The sequence below is a fragment of the Aotus nancymaae genome, unplaced genomic scaffold (assembly GCF_030222135.1).
Source record: "Aotus nancymaae isolate 86718 unplaced genomic scaffold, 86718_ANA_hifiasm-v0.15.2.pri h1tg000022l_1, whole genome shotgun sequence".
NCBI lineage: Eukaryota > Metazoa > Chordata > Mammalia > Primates > Aotidae > Aotus > Aotus nancymaae.
Genome location: NW_026988435.1, coordinates 42,985,072 through 43,005,536, shown reverse-complemented (window position 1 = coordinate 43,005,536; position 20,465 = coordinate 42,985,072). Strand labels below are relative to the sequence as shown.

Here is a 20,465-nt window from a genome sequence, read left to right as displayed (position 1 = left end):
GCACAGAGTGATGCAGCCTGCCAACAGTGACATGGAACATATTCCTGCAAATGTGCCAGCATCTGTCTACCAATTTCACTCCTGGACACAGGGCCCATAAGCCCACATCACAAAGCAGGAAAAAGCGCTGGTTCTAGTTGCATGTGTGGTGCGTGTGTGCATGTGCACACACACTTGCTTTTGTGGGCATTTACCTGAAAGCTAGGACCTCTGTCTCTTAGTATCATTAATGCTACAATTCAGTTACATGAGAAGGACTTCACCCCACCCCTTTGATTATGAAAGTGAAGGCATTGCTTCTGGCTCCCACAGGCTGGGTGTGTTCCTTGTTCTTTTAGAAGAGGTGCTTTTCTGTCTGCAAAACCAATGGTGTTATTTTTTATCTCCATAGACTCTCTAAGCCAGTTGTCCCCTCAACAAACCTATGAAATAGGCTAAAGTTATAGAGGCCATCGGAGAACTTCAAGGTTTTCCTTTATGAGAAAGTTCTTAAATAAGAAAGAAATGTATGTTGTATGTTTATCTTCTAATAAATGCCGTAAAAAATGCATCATCTTGGCTTTCACACAAAATTTGGAAGAAATATTTTAAGATAATTAAAAGGCTTTAGGGGCCACTGCCCGTTATCCCTCCAGCAAACACCCAGACAGGTATGAACATAAACTTGCATCCACCATTCACACAAACATGTGCACACATGCACACATGAAAGAACACATGTACATGCATACAATTGCACATGTGCTCATGTAGGCACATTTGTGGGTACATGTGTGTACAGACATGAACACAAATATGGGCCCTATAATTAACCGATAGCAACGATCTCTTTGAAAACACAACTGGAAACCCTGTTCTTGGAAAGTAAGCAGATCGTCTCCCCATTCTCTTCATAACAAGTTAACAAAAGTTAGCACTTAAAACACCCCTGTTTTCCTTTTTTCTTTTACCTATTTTGTTAGTATTCCAGGGGGTATGGTGGGCACAACCATTATATTATTTATCAAATTCATTAATATTTCATTTAAAACCTACATAAGTGAAATTTACTTTTAAACATATTTTATTTATTGCTCAACCTTTATAAAAATCACACTAAATATTTAAAATTTTTAAATCTGTATGATCCCATCATCGTAACACTTATTTTTCTTACAATCCTTGCCTATACATATATGTGAAAAGCTCTTTAGCCTTAGAGGAATGTACAATGTAATTGGAAAACCAAGTCATGAATACAAATGTTAGCTAGAAATAAAGACTAACCTTATAAGTACTTTATGGTCTAAAAAGGTCTTTGCATGTATATAATTGTGTTGCTTCTCTCTACTAAGGTGGGCATCACCATTGCACCCATTTGACAGATGATTCAGAGCACAAATGCCCACCTAATTTTATAGCTTATCAATTGGCAGAGCCAAAAAACCTCAAAGTCAGTTCTGCTGATTCCAAACTCTGAGCTGCTTCTGCAATATGCACGCAGGGTGCTAGAAAACAAGGCTCTGGGTGACGGGTAGGGGCGGGATGACACAAAGAACAAGTGCAAAGCGGTCCCCAGCTGGAGGCTGCTTCAGCTATATATTGGGGCCCCAGAATTTGCATTTCTACCTAGTTTCCAGGTGATGCTGGTTCAGGGCTGTATGATAAATCTGTGTATAAAACAAAAGAAACAGGAGGCACTATATATACATGGTAGGTATCACGCAAACATAAGATGGAAGGAAAGAAGCAAGACACAAATGAATGCAGAAAGGTTGATGCTATTTTACAAACAGTTCAAAAGCAGCCAAGGATGTACCACGTTGTTCATGCATCTGTACACAGATGGGAAACAGATGGGCTGCATGGGTTAAAATTCTGGCTCCACTACTCACTACCTGCATGACCTTGAACAAGCCATTCAGCCTCTCTGTGCCTCAATTTTTGTATTCATAATTACAACACCTCCATCCTAAGGTTTTCGTAGACATTAAAAGCTAATACATTTCTCAGCATAGAGCTTAATGCATATTAGCTGTAATTATCATCATCATTATTACACCAGATGTTTTTAAAAGGGCATTTATATCCTTGATACTAGCATAGTCAAATGAACAAGGAATGCAAAAAATGATACAATCCAGATAACCAAATAAAAAAAACACAGGCGTCATATGAAAGCCAATGGAAACATGCCACTAAAGGTCGAATGGAGAGGGCACAGTGGAAAATGAATATTGACACAGATGAAGGTCACACGGTCAGACTGGCTTCAAGGAAAAGGTGAAACTTTAGAAATTAGAAGCATGGTGGAAATTATAAAGCTGAAGGAAGGATCAAAATCCTGAGTATTGGACCATTTTGGACAAGAATCTTCAGGTGGAGGAGATCCCTGGGATACCCTAAAGAGCTATTAGCTTTTAATTTCTAAAGCAACCCTGGGAGGGGAGTTTGTTGGTACAGAAATTGAGGCACAGAGAGGCTGAAGGATTCATTCAAAAAGATAACCAGCCCAGCTTCCAGGAGACACAGCACACTAAACTGCTAGGAGCCACAGGCAGTGTGCTGTGCAGTGGGTGATGTCGACAAAATATGGTAGAATTCACCACTCCACTGAGTGTTAATGGGGATGATAATTTATCTTTTCTGTTTCTCCATGAAAAACAGCTGTACATAAAGCAGCTGCTCAAAAGTTAGAACATGGCTTCAGACCTGATGACTCTGTGTCTGTTTCCAAGCCACTTGGAAACTGCTGGTTCTGTTCCTATGGAAACTGCTTGCCTTCCGGGAAATGCATCTGAATATAAGAGTAAAGTGTGGCGGGGGTGGAATCCACCCCCAAGCTCCCACACAGGGTGGTTGGCAGGCTGTTGGCCCAAGACTTGTCTTTCTCGTGGTCCTCTCCATGGGCCTCATGGATATCCCAGTGACATGATGGCAGGCTTCCCTATAGCAAATGATCAGACAGAGAGAGAGAGAATTGGTGCACTCAAGTAGAAAGTAGCAGCCACAGTCCTTTTATAACCTGGTCTCGGTGACAAAATGTGAAGCTATACAAGAGTTTGAATTCCAGGAGGTGAGATTGCCACAGATCATCTTAGAAACTGGCTAGCCCATGGCTCATAATATATTTTTCCTACAGTTAATATCCTGGACAGCACTTACCCAATTTTTCAGAATGACATGATCTATTTTCTTCCTTGTTTCATTTATTTTTTTTGCTATCAGTGATGACAGGACATCAAAGTCTATTTACTGTTTTCTTTTTTTCTACATAATTATTAAGAAGTTTTCTTATTGGGCAAAATACAGCACCTATGTACATAACCAGACAGAAGGAAAAAAAAAAAACAGGAAGAAATGGCCTGCCTGCCTCCATGCAAGTTGGAGGAAAATACTGTTTTTAATATCTTTTGGTTAATATTCATAGTTGTCTTAAAAAATAAATCAACTTTCTTCCAATAATGTGACTTGAAATAACTACAGAGTGAATATAATATGAACCCTAAATGTTCTTGGTCTTTCCCCTGACACATTTAATCATGTCATAAGGCCCTGGAAAAGCTGCCAGGAAGTGGAGATGTTGTCATTCTTGTTAAAACTTAACATCAAATATGGCCCACTCCAGCTCGGAAACATGAATTTGATTAATGGTTATAATCAAAGTAACTTCATTACGTAAGCATACTAACCCAGCCGAGGAGATATTTTAGTATGTACTAGGAATTTATTAATTCCTGGCTGGAGAAATCATTTTCTTTATAAGGATTAGAGGTGCCCAGTGGGGAGCAGCACTTGCTAAAACTTTTATGAACAATAAGGATTTGGATAGGAGAAATTTTTGATTCTGCAGCAGTGATAATTGCACTCAGTGTTTCTGTGGGGCCTTTCTTCCAACACCCTCAGTGGGTTCCACTAACATAATCTCATTAATCCTCATTACAGCCTTAGGAGGCTGCAGGCCTCATTGTTCTTATAGATGAGGAAACGGAGATGAAACTGAGAGGCACAGGCCACAAACAGGGAAAATACTGCTTGGCCTTTGAATGGCTTGAGAAGAAACAGGCACAAGTCTTAAGTCATTTTCTCTAACAAAGTTCTGCAGACTTTCAAAAAATAATGTTTGCTACACCTGTGTTCACAATAACCGAAAGGTGAAAGCAACACAAGTGTCCATTGACAAATGACTGGATTAAAAAAACGGTGTATGCACGTAGCTTGAAATAGAATTCAGGTTTAAAAAGAAGGAAATTCAGACGCAGGCTAGAATGTGGCTGAACCTTGAGGACATTATGCTCAGTAAAATAAGCCAGATACAGAAAGACAAACACTGTATGATTCTTCTTATAGGAGGTCCCCAGAGAAGTCACATTCATAGAGATAGAAAGTAGAATGGTGGCTGCCAGGGCCGGGCGGTGGGAGTGGAGACGGGAAAACGAGAGAATGAGAATTGTTTAAGAGGTGCCCAGTTTCAGTTTGGGAGGATGAAAAAGTTTGAGGGAGATGAACTTTAGTGAAGGCTGCACAGCAATGTGAATGTATTTAGGCCACTGAAAGTGATTAAAATGGCAGATTTTATGTTCTGTATATTTTACCAAACAAAGAAGAAGAATCCTGAGGAGAGCAAGTATTCACTGTGGCTGGGAAAATACTACTGTGGGTGTTGGTTTTTTTTTTTTTTTTAATTATTATTGTTTTACTTTAAGTTCTGGGATACATGTGCAGAATGTGCAGGTTTGTTACATAGGTATACATGTGCCGTGGTGGTTTGCTGCACTTATCAACCTGTCATTTATTTTGGTTTTAAGCCTTGCATGCATTAGGTATTTGTCCTAATACTCTCCCTCCCCTTGTCCCCCACCCCCTGACAGGCCCCAGTGTGTGTTTTTTCCCTCCCTGTGTCCACGTGTTCTCATTTTTCAACTCCCACTTATAAGTGAGAATAGACAGAGTGGCTGTTATTAAAAAGTCAGGAAACAACAGATGCTGGTGAGGCTGTGGAGAAATAGGAACGCTTTTACACTGTTGGTGGAAATGTTCATTAGTTTGACCATTGAGGAAGACAGCGTGGTGATTACTCAAGAGTCTAAAACCAGAAATACCATTTGACACAGCAATCCCATTACTGGGTATATACCCAAAGGAGTATAAACCATTCTATTATAAAGACACATGCACACTTATGTTTATTCAAGCACTATTTACAATAGCAGACTTGGAGACAACCCAAATGCCCATCAATGACAGACTGGATAAAGCAAATGTGGCACATATACACCATGGAATACTATGCAGCCATAAAATAGAATGAGATTATATCCTTTGCAGGGACATGGATGAAGCTGGAAGTCATCATTCTCAGCACACTGTGGGTGTTTTTATGGCTCCCAGGTGATGTAAGGAATAGGAACCACAGGTTTAATGAAAGATAATGGTGATGGGTTGAGTGGCTTGGGAAGATGTTGACTGCAAGGGGATTAGCCACTTCCCTTATGAAGTCGTGCCTCTGTACCCATTGCCTTCATGATGGGAATAGCGGCTCCCTACTTCAGATTCCAGATTGTGGTTAGTCATGTCTAAGTCTTACCCAAGAGGCTGCCCTCTCCTCAGCTCTTCTTATTCCCCTCTACCTCAGGGCTGTTTCTCTCTACTGGAAGCATTAGAAGCTGCCCAGGAAGTGGAGTAATGCCCTGACATTCAGGGACAGCTGCTGAGTCTGACCCGCAAACTCTGGACAAGCAACTGATGAAAGGAGTTCGCAGACACAGGTGTTTTGCCTATGAGAGCATGGCTAGGGAACCCCACAGCTTACAGACACTGAAGAGGGAGTCCAGCCATTCAGTCCACATATGCCAGAGACCCTCGTATTTATTTTAGGACAGACTTAATGACAAAGGTCTTGAGCAAAAATCATCTGTGAGTAATGAACATTGCCAACCCAAGTAGAGAACATGTGTACAGATGTTCAAAGGTTGGTTTTAGGACAACGTGAGTAAAGAAGCTATTTAGATAAACTCCTCTACATTCCCTTGTTATCTGCTCTTTGCTGTTAGCTCAAGGTAAGAGGATTAGTCTGCCTTCAGCCATAATACTTTACCAAAGCTTTTGCAAAGCCTCCCAGCCTTCCAAGAAGGTTTGCATCTTTCCTATAATTTTTCCCACCAACCTGACTGATCTACAGACAGCATCATGGGTACACAACCAGTGCAGTCCTACAAACCAAAGATTGTCTGCAGTCACCATCTTGAATTCTTGACAATTTTGTCTTTGAAATTGTGATTTGCAAGTGAAGTCCAGTATGACAATGGAACATGAACAGGATACGCGGAGCCACAGGTGCCATGTCATCTCACCTCTCACTGCCTCTCCAGAATAGATTTTCAGCTGTCCACTCTCTTGCCCCCTGGAGCCCCTGGCTCCCCTTTCCTGCAACTGCCCAGCAATGGCTGTGGTCATCCAGTTCATGGGGATCTGGGTAGGTATGCGTAGAAGGTCAGAGACAGCTCCCTGCAACATTTTTGGGTGTAGCAGCCCTCCCTGACTCTAGCTGGCAGTACTATAGAGCTCACAGAGGATGACAGGGCAGGGTGGGTCTCCAGGTCACTGAGGGTTACCCATTTGACTGAGAGAGGCCTGGCTACATGTCCGTACCCTGGCATGGGTATGATGATGGCAGGGATCCAGGCAGGTAGTGGGGCACATGAGTGTGCATGCCAATTCACAGGGCTGTTACTGGGAGTCAGGGAGGGTCGCACTTGCCCAGCCAGTACCACCATCCCAGAAGTGGGATATTAAATTAAAAATAAAAGCCATTACAACAGAGAGAGAGAGAGGGAGACCACAGAAGGAAGGAAAAACCTTTATATTTTAGAACTTTAATGGTTTTTCCCGCTTTTCGAGCAAAGGGCTCCATATTTTCATTTGCTCTGGGTCCTGTAAATTATGTAGTCAGTCCTGTCTGCATAATCCTACAAGTATGCAATAGGCTTCTGGGAGATGTTTGGGTTCTGCCTTGCAGCTGAGAAATGGAGATTTCAAGGACTTTATGGGGAGTCACCTGTAAATGGACTTAGGCACCAGACTGAGGGGCGTCCAAGGGTGTTCTGGCTTGAAGACAGTCAGGCTGTCAGACACCCCTGTGGTCAGACACTGTGCACCCTGTGGGCCAGCCTTGGCCTCCTCTGTACTGTAAGGCAAAGATGCTTTGCACTTGTAATCAGAAGACTTGGATTCTTCTAGATCTTCCATTTACTAGTTGTATGACTTTAGGCTACTTACTTACTTTCCCCATCCTATGTAATTATAGGTAAATGGAATTAAGAATTATTTCTCCACTGAGAACAGGTATGTTGCTGTAAGCTCATGATGTGAAAGTGATCTGAGACGTGAAAGGACAGAGGACAGATGCATTATTTACTAACTACGCTGCTACTACCATTTGGCTTTCCAGACCCTGGAGGAAGGAAGGACAAAGAAGGGAAGAAAGGGGACGGGAGAGATTCATCCCTTTAGGGATTAGTGAAGATCATTTTACTGTATTACTTTTATGGTAATATTGATTGTTTTAAATAACCTTATTAAATAAAATGGAACTTTGCATTAGAGATAGGAGAGAGGCAAGGGGAATAGGTCTAGTCTTCTCCAGTCTTAAACCCCCTAACTCTCTGTTTCCTTACTTACAAATTAAGAAGAAAAGGGAGAAGATGTCAAGTAGAAATTGATTCCAAAATTCTCCTATATTCTAATCTTTATTTTTGCCCATTTAAAGCAGGTGTTTGGTGTCTGGTTTCTATTTAACCATCTGTGTAGATGTTTGTTAATATAGATACAAATCCAATGAATCTGCTGGAAATGTTTTTTCTACATCTCTTACTTCTATTCATAGCATAATTTAGAATCAATTTAAAATAGCTCTTATATGCCTTGGGTCATTTCCATGGCTAGTGCTTTTATTCCATCATGTCATTGTATGGCTTAAATACTTATGCAGTATTTGGAAAAGTTCTTAGCACATAGTCAACATTCATAAAAAGTAGCTATTATTGTTATTATGGCACTGTGAAAGAGAAAAGAGAAAAAGGCAGGAGACAGAAATAGGAGGAGGATGAAACAAGATGAAAGAGAGAAGAGGCTGGGCGCGGTGGCTCAAGCCTGTAATCCCAACACTTTGGGAGGCCGAGGCGGGTGAATCACGAGGTCAAGAAATCGAGACCATCCTGGTCAACATGGTGAAACCCCGTCTCTACTAAAAATACAAAAAAATTAGCTGGGCATGGTGGCGCGTGCCTGTAATCCCAGCTACTCAGGAAGCTGAGGCAGGAGAATTGCCTGAACCCAGGAGGCGGAGGTTGCAGAGAGCCGAGATCGCGCCATTGCACTCCAGCCTGGGTAACAAGAGCGAAACTCCGTTTCAAAAAAAAAAAAAAAAAGAAAGAGAGAAGAAAGTGAAGGAAGGAAGGAAGGGAAGAATGAAGAAAAAATTAATTGGGAGGGAGGGAGGAACAGAAGGATAGAGGGAAAGAAAGAAAAAAGAGGAGAGAGAATGGCAATTAGAGCGGGAAAAGCCCTTGGGGATCATCTGGTTGAGTTGTTTCAGTCCAAGCTGTATATTTTAGGATCATCTGGGAAACTTAAATAGATTCATGCATAAGCCCAGCCCGTGACTCTGAGCCAGTCTGCAGTGAGGCCTGAACACTAGCCTATTTTAAAAGCTCCTAGGTGATTCCGAGATACAGGCCAGGTTGAAAACTCCTGATCCCATTCAGCTTTCCTATGACTCAGGTGAGAAAGCCAAAACCCAGGACAGCCAAGAGATCCTGTCTGCTCCACGCGGCAGGAGGTCAGAGTCAGATTCTCTGCTCACAGGCCCCTTTCTCACCTTTCCTTTTGGTAAGACATATGTGAGAAGCACCACTCTACCCCAAGGGGTACCTAACCCCACATCACTTAGGCCAGGGTGCAGTGATTCCTTTTCCTGGGACATGATGAGGCCAATGCATCTCCACTCTGAGCTGCAGAATCCAGGCAGGTGGCTGCCATCTTACAGCTCGACCTTTGAGACCCACGCTGATATATGTGTTTACCTAAGGTAGTTTTAAAATAGAATAGTAAAAAAATGTATTCAGTAAATTTTGCTAACAAAGAAAACACATTTTGATTCAACACCATGCATTAAAACATGAACTGTGGAATCCAGGCAGTAGATACATGGCTGATTGGCTTTCTATATGTTTGAAATTTTTTCATAATAAAAATTTGGGAGGAATGTTTTAAAAGCGGCTTGAAGAGATAGCTTTAAAATGTATTTGTGTCTCAGAGCATCTCCCTCTTTTGACCTCCCACCCAGAAGCCCTGTAATTCCTGCCTCAGTTTCCCATCTTGGGCATTGGGGCCAGGTTTATGCTGCCTCATTCTTGGCTCCACACCCTCTTTTGCCATATCTGCTCTGAATGTCTAGAGGAACTGAGAAACTTCCCAGGATACAGATTTCCTGTGCTAAAACACGGGAAGTCCTGGACACTCTGGGACAGCTGGCCATCTCCTTTGTTGAGGGTGATGACGATGATGATGATGATGATGGTTTTTGAATAGGACCAATCAAAGTCAGATCCTGATAGACTCCTGTATTTGGGCTTTTGACAACCATTCTTCTCTGTAAAATGAAAGTATTGAACCAGATGCTTGTGACAGGTATCTTGTCTCATTCGGATTATCCAGGCTGTTCAGTACTTTCTCTTGTTCAAAATGTGTTTTCAGCAGAACCAGGTAGGAACAAAAATCATAAAAATGTATAAGGATTAATTTTGCATTATTGGTAGAGTCATTAAAAGGCTTGAGAGTAATTAGCTGGGTGTGGTGGCAGGCGCCTATGATCCCAGCTACTCCGGAGGCTGAGGCAGGAGAATCACTTGAACCTGGGAGGTGGAGGTTGTAGTGAGCTGAGATTGTGCCACTGCACTCCAGCCTGGGCAACAGTGCAAGACTCCATCTCAAAGAAAAAAAAAAAAAAATTTGAGAGTAAGGTTTGGAACCAATCGTTAATATCAGTGATTTATTGATAGAATTTTTCATTCTCTATCCTTGGGTTAAAAAATTAATATATGCATCAATTTATCACTGAATTACTTGTCAAAACGTACAGTGACATACTATTCATATTTTGATTATCTAATTACATTATTTACTGTTCAGATTTTAATTATTTTAATAAATAATGGGGGTTTACTTTTATTGATAAGATTAATTATTGCTCTTAGCTTAATCTCACCATCTTCTCAGTATCTTTTGCATGATGGGAACACCCTTTAAAATTATTAATATAGTGAAACACTCTCCTAAGTAATGTTCTGGTCAATGTTTGACAATTAGCTATTGATGGGGAGAGAAAGGAGAAAGCCCTGATTTCTAGCACTTGCCAATTTCAGTGGTATAAATACTACCATCATTGCCAATTTTAAGCTAAATGGGAAAGAGACATCACTGTACTGCCGAGCTGAGCAGAGATGTGCACAGTCAGATCTCCCTGGCCAATGGCAGCAATTCCACTACACCACTGCATCTTTATGCTGCAAAAAAGTAGGTCAGAGGATGATCCCTTATATCATAACATTGCAGATTTGTTGAGCATTAAGGGTGCTGTTAGATAATATTATAGTTCATGAAGCAGGCTTATAAGTTGATATGATGTAAAACAGCACCTTCCTCAATGGTAATTTTGCAGGAGAGGCACACAGAGCACAATCTTTGGACAAAGCTTTCTTGGGTCTGGATCTCCCTCGGCCCTGCTAGCAGCGTTTGCCCACAGCCTCTCCTTGGTACCAATCCCCGTTACATTGCCCCATCCATTTGTTATGCTTCAGAAATCCTTGCAGAAAGGGCTGCTGTATAGACATGTTGTCATCTCTAGACATCCATAACTGTGACAAGTGAAAAGGTCATGCCTTCAAACATTAGCATTGCAAAGAAGCCATGATAATGATTCATTTTTAAAAATCCTTTTGACCATTTCTTTAAAGGGCTGAAAATGTTTGAGCTGGACATGAGAACATGGGCTAGTCACAGCATTTCTGTCTAAGTGCTGAATTTAATAACCAGAACAAAAATACCCATTTTGGTAGGACACTCTTTCAAAGTAGAAATCTAAGTAAAACTGAGAAGTAGTTTTTTGCAGAGTAAGAAGGACAAATTATAAACAAACCAGAGGCCTATAGTTTGGCCAAGGTACTTCTCTCATCAAATGCAATAAAGCTTGTGATTATTATTTTTAAAAAAAAAAAAAAAAGGAAAGGGAAGAAAACAAATAAGTCCTCAAAACAGTGCTGCAGTTTTTGGAGAACAGTTCTTCCAGTTGGTTGTTTTAAAGTACCAGCCTTTGCAATGCATTGCTCCCCTGCATAGAGCTCCTAGAATAGGACAGAGGCATTTACTTCAGAATTGGCTTGCTCTCATTAGAATATAAGCAGTGAGTGTTTGAATACCCTGGACTTGGAAGTTGATGATGGTGACTTACCGTGTTCTCACAGGAAAGCTGTGTTTTTTTTATGTCTTACCATTTTACAGATTTCCTTTTTACAAACACACTGCACAATAGGAAATCCTGCCCATAGCCTTGAGATGCCCAGGAGACTGTGAGGCATTAAACATGGATTGATTTTCACAGTTTTGCCACCAGCGTTTCTATATTTTGTTCTAGGCATGAGGGTGTTGCAGGAATCAGGACGCTCATCAGGAACTGAGGGGTTGGGGGTGATGGTGGTGGACAGGGGTCACCTTTCAAAGTTAAATTGTATGTGGGTGTCACAGTTTCTGATTCACATATCCCAGCTGTGAGAGAAAGAATAAGGAGTAAATATTTAATTCTTCATAGGCCTGTAATACATTTATTCACAGTTTTGCAATTTGAGTTATTTATGTTGGCTTTGAAATTTCTAATTATCATGCATTAGCCCTTTTCTCTTATGAGAACAAAATCTTGATTTGTGGGTTTGAGGCCAAATAGAAGGTGCCACCACCCTTAGTTCCTCTGTGGCAGCAGATCCATGGTGAGCTTGGGGTGTCTACAGCCAGTAGCAGCTGTTGAGAAACATGCCAGTTCACCTTTTTGTAGGTGCACCCAGTCTCTACTCTTTGAGTTCCCCCATTGAATTCAAATGGTTGAACTCAAATGGTTGAAAGGGAATGTTCTTATTCTCTCACCGTAAATGCTGAATCTTAACAGCTCCTCTCATTCCCTCTTCTCTCTCTAATCTCTTGCCAGGAGAGTCCAAAATGGTGCTACCACTTGGTCGAAGAGTGTGGCAGTTTCTCACAGTGTTAAACATGAAATTTCCATACAACCCCAGTAGTTCCACTTCTAGGAATTTCTCCAGGAAAAATGAAACATTTGTCCACACAACAGCTTATACAGGAAGGTTTATAGTATAATCACTCATAGTCACCCAAAAGTAGAAACAACCCCCGTGTGCATCAATGGGTGAGTGGATTTAAAAAATGCTGTATATCCATGTAGTGGAATATTAATTGGAAATAAAAAGGAACAAAGTACTGATACATGCTATGACATGAGTGAACCTTGACATTATGCTTAGTGAAAAAAGTCCAGAAAGCTCGTTACCAAATAATACATGCCATATGATTCCATTTATAGGAAAAGGCAATGGGACTGTGTTAGTCTGTTATTTCCAAGACTGGGTAATTTATAAAAGAAAGAGGCTTAACTGACTCACAGTCCCACATGACTGGGGAAACCTCAGGAAACTTAAAATCATGGTGGAAGCAGAAGCAAGCATGTACTGCTTCACATGGCGGCATGAAGGAGAAGTGCAGAGTGAATGGGGAGAAGGCCCCTTATAAAATCATTAGATCTTGTGAGAACTCACTCACTAGCATGAGAACAGCATGGAAGTAACCGCCCCTATGATTCACTTACCTCCCACCAGACTCCTCCCATGACACATGAGGATTATGGGAACTACAATTTAAGATGAGATTTGGGTGGGGACATAGCCAAACTTACTCAGGGAGAGAAAGTAGATTAGTGATTGCTTAGAACTTGAGGGGGGGAAGAGAAATGATTGTAAATGGGTAAAGAAATCTTTTGGGGTAATGTAAATGCTCTAAGATTTGATTCAGTGATGATTATACAACTGTGTATATTTGTATTTGGGTTATAATGGTATGTATGTATATGTACTGGATAATATAAATATATTTGTAATGGGTTGAATAGTATCCCCAAAAACTAATGTTCCCCCTAGAACCTTTGAATATGACCTTATATGGAAATAGAGTCTTTGCAATTATAATTCATTAAGAAGAGATCATACTGCATTAGGGTAGGTCCTAAATCCAGTGACTGGTATCCTCATAAGAAGTCCATGTGAAGACACAGAAACATTCAAAGAAGAATGTAAAGCATGTGAAGATAAAAGCAGAGGCTGAAGTTTTGCTGCCACAAGCCGAGGAATGCCTGGGGCCACCAGAAGCTGTAAGAAGCGAGGAAAGGTTTTCCAATAGAGGTTTTAGAGGGAGCATGGCTCTGCTGTCACCTTGATTTGGACTTCCACCCTCCAGAACTGTGAGAGAAGAAATTTCCGTTAGTATAAGCCACATCAATTCTAGTAATTTATTACAGACACTCTAGGAAGCTAATGCAATATTAAGTTTACAACTGAATTGCACACTTAAAACAGGTGAATTTTATCGTATGAATATTATACGACAATAAAGCTGTTAATAAAAATAAAAATTTTTCTTTTATAGGCTAGGGGAAGGGAGGGATCAGAACCAAAGGCTGGGGACAGTACGGCCAGCTTTGCTGCATCTCAGAAATGCTGGAAGAGGACTTTCACAACAGTTGTGAGCAACTCTCTTTGATATCCAGGACTCTTGGTGCCTCTCCAATTTGCCTACTTCCCATATTATCACAGGGTCAGTGCTGTGGGGCACATCTCTGCCACATGGCTGCTGACTCTGGAGAAACTCCCAAATGTAGGTTCTTTTGTGGGTGTCCAGGCTACAGAACTGGTAGTATTTTGACATTTCATTATACGTCTCAAATCTCTCTGGCAAGCCACGGGAAAAGACATGACCTGGTATGTGCCAGTCTTAGAAGATGCCACAGTGTTTATGGTCAAGTACCTTGGAAGGCTTATGAGGCAAGCAATCAAGAACATAGTCTGAGCTTGAGCTTAGAAATGGGGGAAGGGAACTTATTCTTGTAATTGGGGCAGTGAGATAAAAAGCAGGTAAAAATATAGTTATGTTTTGATGAATTTTCAAAACTTTCTAGTCCTTTTCGATAGCATCTTGTTCCTTTATCATATTTAAAAAGTATCTTTAAACATTCATACATAGTTATTTTTGCAGTCTATATCTGATGACTCTATCATCTGAAGTCCTGATGTTAGTTTTCTCATGTGTTCTTTAGTTTTGGTTTGTGAGCTCATGGCCAGCACAGCTTTCTCTGGGTGTATTTCAGTGGGCCTGGAGAAAGGACACATTCTTGTAGAGTACATTAGTTTTGGCTAGGCTCCTTGGGCCATCATCAAACTACAATAACCTGCATGTTAATTCTTTAGCATGAATCTGACTCCAGACCTATGTAGAGCCAGGTCAGTTTTACAAATTCTCAGGGAAGAGATTGTGTTTCTACATCTATAACTCAAGCTAAGGCAGTTTCCTTCTCTCTTTGCCTTTGTGGATTTTTATTTTTTATTTTATTTTTTGGTTACATGTTTTCTATCAAGATAGAACCGTTTGAGGAGCCTGGCTTTGGAGGTCTCACATTTAATGTCATACCTCTCAGGTTGTCAAAGTAGCACCATTATATTACCTCTGGCTTTTCACTATCAGCTTTTGTTTTTGGTCTCTGGTTTTTCTCTCACTTTCTGATAATCTTAGTATATATTTTAAAAAGGTATTCATTATATGCTGTCCAGAATTTCTAGGTGACTTGTGGAATTGGGGTGGGATCTTGTGTCATCCATTGCCAAGAAAAGAAGTCAACATATTAATTTTGATGTGGAAAAAAGAAACTGAGAAGTTTCACAAATAAAGGTTTTCTTTTTCTCAGTAAATTGGAGGTGAGATTCTCTGCTGTAAGTTATGGAAGAGGGACAGGTTTGAGGTCTCCAGTGACTAATAAAGGTTTGCAAGGTTTATAACAACTGTGGGAGATGGGCATGGTAAAGAGTGGTTACAAGGTCTGTAGCAGCAATAAGGGATTCACCTAAAGTTGACTAAAAGTGGAGGTTTCATCCCCATTGTTGAAAATGATAGTTAGAAACATAGTTAATCCCAGAAAAAGGAGGATAACCCTTCATGTGAAGTCTTTTTTATAGACAGAGCAACCAGTAACATTGTATTAGTCCATTTTCATGCTGCTAATAAAGACATACCTGAGACTGGGCTATTTACAAAAGAAAGAGCTTTAATGAACTCGCAGTTCCATGTAGCTGGAGAGGTCTCATGACCGTGGAGGAAGGCAAGGAGGAGCAAGTCACATCTTACATGGATGGCAGCAGGTAAAGAGAGAGTATTTGTGCAGTGAAACTCCCATTTCTAAAACCATCAGATCTCATAAGACTTATTCACTATCATGATAACAGATGGAAAAAATCCACCTCCAAGATTCAGTTACTTCCCATCGGGTTCCTCCCATGAAACATGGGAATTATGGGAGTACAGATCAAGATGAGATTTGGGTGGGGACACAGCCAAACAATATCAATCATTCTGTGTGTGCTAAGGGACATAGGCCATGGCCCTCAACGGGGTTGGAAGAGAGCAACGTGCCGTGGGTATGAAACTGCATGACAATTTCTACCTGGGGCTCACTTACTCAAGTTTCATTTTTCTGCCGCCTTTCCTTCATTTTCTCATGATTTTCGCAGCAGTTTCTTGAATAAATTGTATTTCAAAGAAAGGTCTCTTGAAGTGTGAGTTACCTGAGTGTTTTGCCAGGGAAAATAAAGAACCTGCTTTGCTGAACACTTTGTGTCCCTCTTGGTTTTTCAGTTCCTGCGATGATAACATCCTATCCAAATACTACCTTGGCCACACAGGGGCAAAAAAAAGAGATGAGCTGCACAGCACATGGTGAGAAGCCCATTATAGTCCGCTGGGAGAAGGAGGACCGAATCATTAACCCCGAGATGGCCCGTTATCTTGTGTCCACCAAGGAGGTGGGAGAAGAGGTGATTTCTACTCTGCAGGTAAAAGCATGGCAAATACAACACAAGGGAACGAACTTTATTGGAAGAATAAGTCTTTCCTTTCACACAAGTGGGTGCGGATAAGTAGCAGATAATCTTTTGGAATTTATTTATGAAGCACCGTTTTTCTTCCCTTTCACACAGTGAGATTACTGAATGGCCTTCAAAAATAGTGCTTCAGCCTAAGTGTTATTAAGAATAGGATTATTATGAACGCAGCAGGAAACACAAGTGTAATAAAAAAAAAAGTAAGAAATATGGTTTTTAAATGACAGTTAATCCTTGAGGACTGACAGCCTATGCTGTGCACATGTTTTAACTTTCTGCAAAAAGAAAAATGAGATGGGCTTTGGACAAAAACATTATCATAAAAAATATCTTGCTTCTTTGGAAAAAACCAAAGTAAAAATATTCTGTCATGAAGAGAGGATCACAAAAGCTAGAGAAAAGCACTGTGAGTCATGAACTGGGTTGTGCTGTTATCATGGAGATGGAGGATGACGCTGTAGCACACACAGGGAGGGTAGGTAGAGAAGCCCTGTGTTTGTAATGCTTACATTGGCTCTCAAACAAGGGCCAATTCCTGGAATCCTGCTAGAACAGGAATCTGACAAGAGTCATGCTGACCCCCAGCCCTGGCTGCAGTATATAATCTGTTTCTTTGGACATGGTTGCTTTGGATGCTCTAAAGGTATACCATGAAACAAATGTATATGTAGGATTTATGTCAAGCTGACCACGACATCCTGTATAAATTACACATCCAATTTAATGAGCTACAGCTGACATGGATAATGTCCATGAATTCTATTCATCTACACACTTACAATTATACTGAAATAATTTGTCCTCAGAGGGGTATGTGCATGTGTGTGATTTAGTGTGTGAGAATGTGGAGGAATGGGAGTTGTGTGAGTGTGTGTGTGTGTGTGTGTGTGTGTTAGGCATGGCAGGAGAACTGAAAGAGTGGAGAGAGAGCTTTACAGCCAGAAGTCATTTTGCCTACTGTGAAAGATGAATTTCTTTCTGCTTTACACATAGATTTTGCCAACTGTGAGAGAAGATTCTGGTTTCTTCTCCTGCCATGCTATTAATTCTTATGGGGAGGACCGTGGAATAATTCAGCTCACAGTGCAAGGTAGGAAGATGATAGCATAAGAGAATAAACACAGCTGTTTCAGGACAGGAGCTGTGTGCTCAGCCTCGGGCATCTGTGTGGCTTCAGCTTGTCATGTAACACTTCCTAATTCCCAGGAAATTTTGAATATGTATCAAGTCAGTCCTAAAGCAGAATTTTGCAGTGCCGGTGATTATGTCAAAGTAAAGCCCCAAAACAGGGAACAAAGCCCTTCAAGGAACCAGTCAGGATGACAAGCCCATGATAGTCAAGCCCATGCACATGCACACAAGTATAGCAGTGGAATTTCTTTACTCAATTTTAGGAATCCATGTACTAGACGATCAGAATGAAAGGGAAATTCAACATTTGAGGCCAAAGTATGTTTTGAGTTAGAGATCCAAGCTAGAATAGTGACATTTTATATCCTCCAGGTTTGGTCCAGTTCTTAAGTGCTTGGAAGTCTTAGGAAAGTGGATTTTCTCCTCCCTAAAATGTGATTCAGAAAAAAAAAAAATGCTTCCAAATAAAAAATGTCTGTTCTTGTCTAATGCAGACAAATCATTTGTGAGCCACGCTCAGCATTTCCTCTAGTGTTTCATGCCAGAGGTCTGTGTGAACTAACTCTGAGTCTTTCTGTTGATGGCGCAGAGCCCCCGGACCCTCCCGAAATTGAGATCAAAGATGTCAAAGCACGCACAATTACGCTCAGGTGGACCATGGGGTTTGATGGAAACAGCCCCATCACAGGCTACGATATTGAATGCAAAAACAAATCAGGTAAGTTCTTTATTTCCTCCAGCTTCATTTCCACCTCAGAAAGTTCTTTTGTTTTTCTCCTTATTAATGTAATTTACCTGTAAGTGCACAGCTCAGCTCACAGGAGCTCAGAGGACACCATTTCCACCGGTCAGTCTCCCTCCTTGCTGGAAGCACATCCTGGCTTTCTGCTGTGGGAGTGGAGTTTCATGTTGAGGCTCAGCTCTGCTTCTTTCTTTTTGAGTCAGCCCAGACTTCAGTCTTGCTTCCGGCTGGCCTCCTTAACGTTGCAGCCACCTGTCAGCATGTCGGCAGTGGCTGATGGAACCAGGCCTCCGCCATGACCTTTTCTATCTCACCTGCTCCCTTCACTTCCTGTTTCCCCAGTTGGCGTGACTTTTGTAGAGCCTGATCCCATGTCCTGCACCTGGAGTGCTGAGCTCTAGCGGTGTTTGGTGTCTGTCAGATAAACTGTGCAGTGGTGTTTGGTGCAGGAAAGGGAAAATTCATTCCTGGAAATGCCCAGGGACCATCAGTGACATTGGCTGCTGCACCTGGGACCACTCAGTCCAGAGCCCATAAATAAAACTGACCCCACTGCCAGGGCCGCTGCAGGTGTGCCCCTTCATTTTCTTCAAGGATCAATGTCGGGGTCATTTTGAACTTCATGATGCATCAGGCGAGGGTAGAGTACCACCACTGTGGCCTCTAGTCAGAATTTTCACTGTGTCTCATGAAAGATATGAGGAATTCGAGCACCACCAGCATGGAAAGGGTTAACAAAACCCTTACTGACCACAAAAGTGGCTTTAGTTTTCATTACCTGGGCACTGCACGTTATTTCAGATTACCCGGTTATGACCCATTTAGGATCTTTGGCACTAAAGCCGTAGTAAACAATCAAGCTCAAGGCAGCTGGGAACCACAGGTCAGGAGTGAGGAAATGTTTCAGCAAGAGCAAGCCAGGAACAGGGCCAGGAAATGGCGACTGCGAAGGAAAGCAGAGGGGCGGCTCTTTAGAAACTCAGGAGAGCAGAATTTGAAGATTGAGAAGACAGTGGATCAAAGCAAACATAGTGTTTGAAAAGTAGTATCTGTGACGTGCAGGGTCGGAAATGCACATAAGAAAAGATAGAGTGGCTCAGGCCGTCAGCCTCTGAATTGCAAAACTGGGGACCTAGAAGTGAGGTGTCACATACACAAAGCCCAAGGAAGGGCTTCCAGGGGCTGATTGGACTACAAGTCTCACTGTAGCTGAGAAACGCTGTAGAACCAGGGTCCTGGGCTCAGGGGTGAGGCACAGTGACTTGGGGGCCTCGCCCAAGACAGTGCTGAGCTAAATGAGTATTTTGGGGGGATGAGGATGGACAAGATTCCCAGGGGCCCAGGGAGGAGAGGCTGACCTTGCCTTTATTCTAAAGAAGTAGAATTACAAGTTCACAGACGCAGGTCTTGAAGTGAAGCAGGTGCTTCTTAGGTGAGGCAATTACATTTGAGCAGAAACTGGCCTGGAACCTGGTAACTGATGAGAGCTCAGACAGACGCAATGAGTACCCTGGGGACGGGGACAGCCCTTTATCTCACTGGCTGTGGTGCTGCAAGCTGTGTGGTGCTGCCACACAGGTGGCCTCCCCTAGTGGAGCAGCTCAGGACCACCCCTGTCCTCAGGAAGGATCGGGCATTGCCGGATGCTGGTGGCAGGCCCCAGGCTCAGTGGTTTGGGACCCAGCCTGTGTGGGATTTGCTGCTAGGCCTGTGTCACACCAGCTCTGCGCTTTCACCTGCTCCTCTCATCTGTGAAGTGGTTTTCACTGCATCCACCTCAAAGGACTGGCAAGGAGACCACAAAAGGCCACCAGCTGCCTTCTGCCTCAAGTCCTCCCTTCCCTGGGCCACCCAGTTACTACCCCCTCCTTAGATCCCACATCTCAGCTGCTCACTCAGCTCCATCTCCCTTTCAATCTGGGCCTGTGGCATTACGTGTCATCATATATGTACCTCTGTGATTACTGACAAACATACTGATTAATGCATTTCACCTCCACCATGCTAGAGGCTCCTTGGGGGACCCCTCCACCTAGTAGGTCTATTTTCACCCAACTCATTTCTCCAACACCCAGCACTGCACCTAACATGTGGAGGCACTCGGTGGATGTTGGTGAACTCTGAGAAGGGAAGACATTGTAAACGCTGTCCTCATTGTCCAGAGCATACTCAACATCTAATAGGTGGTAGTTTGTAGATTGCTCCAGTGTGCAGGAAAATGCTTATGAGTAAAATACCTCTAAAATCCTCTATGTTAGTTAAACTACTTGCTCAGCATCTAGGAGTCCTGACTATCTCCCCCCTCCCCAGGGGGCTCCCAAAGGCAGGGACTCTGGTTCTCTGTGTCCTGG

The 20,465-nt window shown here is 42.1% G+C and overlaps 1 protein-coding gene across 1 annotated transcript in view; it reads left to right on the top strand.

The window, feature by feature from the left end:
• DSCAM (DS cell adhesion molecule) overlaps positions 1-20,465 on the top strand; it is a 760,400-nt gene that overhangs the window by 591,636 nt on the left and 148,299 nt on the right. Inside the window, exons 12-14 of the mRNA XM_064380165.1 lie at positions 15,997-16,193; positions 17,235-17,331; positions 17,962-18,090. Coding sequence (XP_064236235.1) covers positions 15,997-16,193; positions 17,235-17,331; positions 17,962-18,090 — 423 coding nt within the window. The remainder of the gene's footprint in view (positions 1-15,996; positions 16,194-17,234; positions 17,332-17,961; positions 18,091-20,465) is intronic.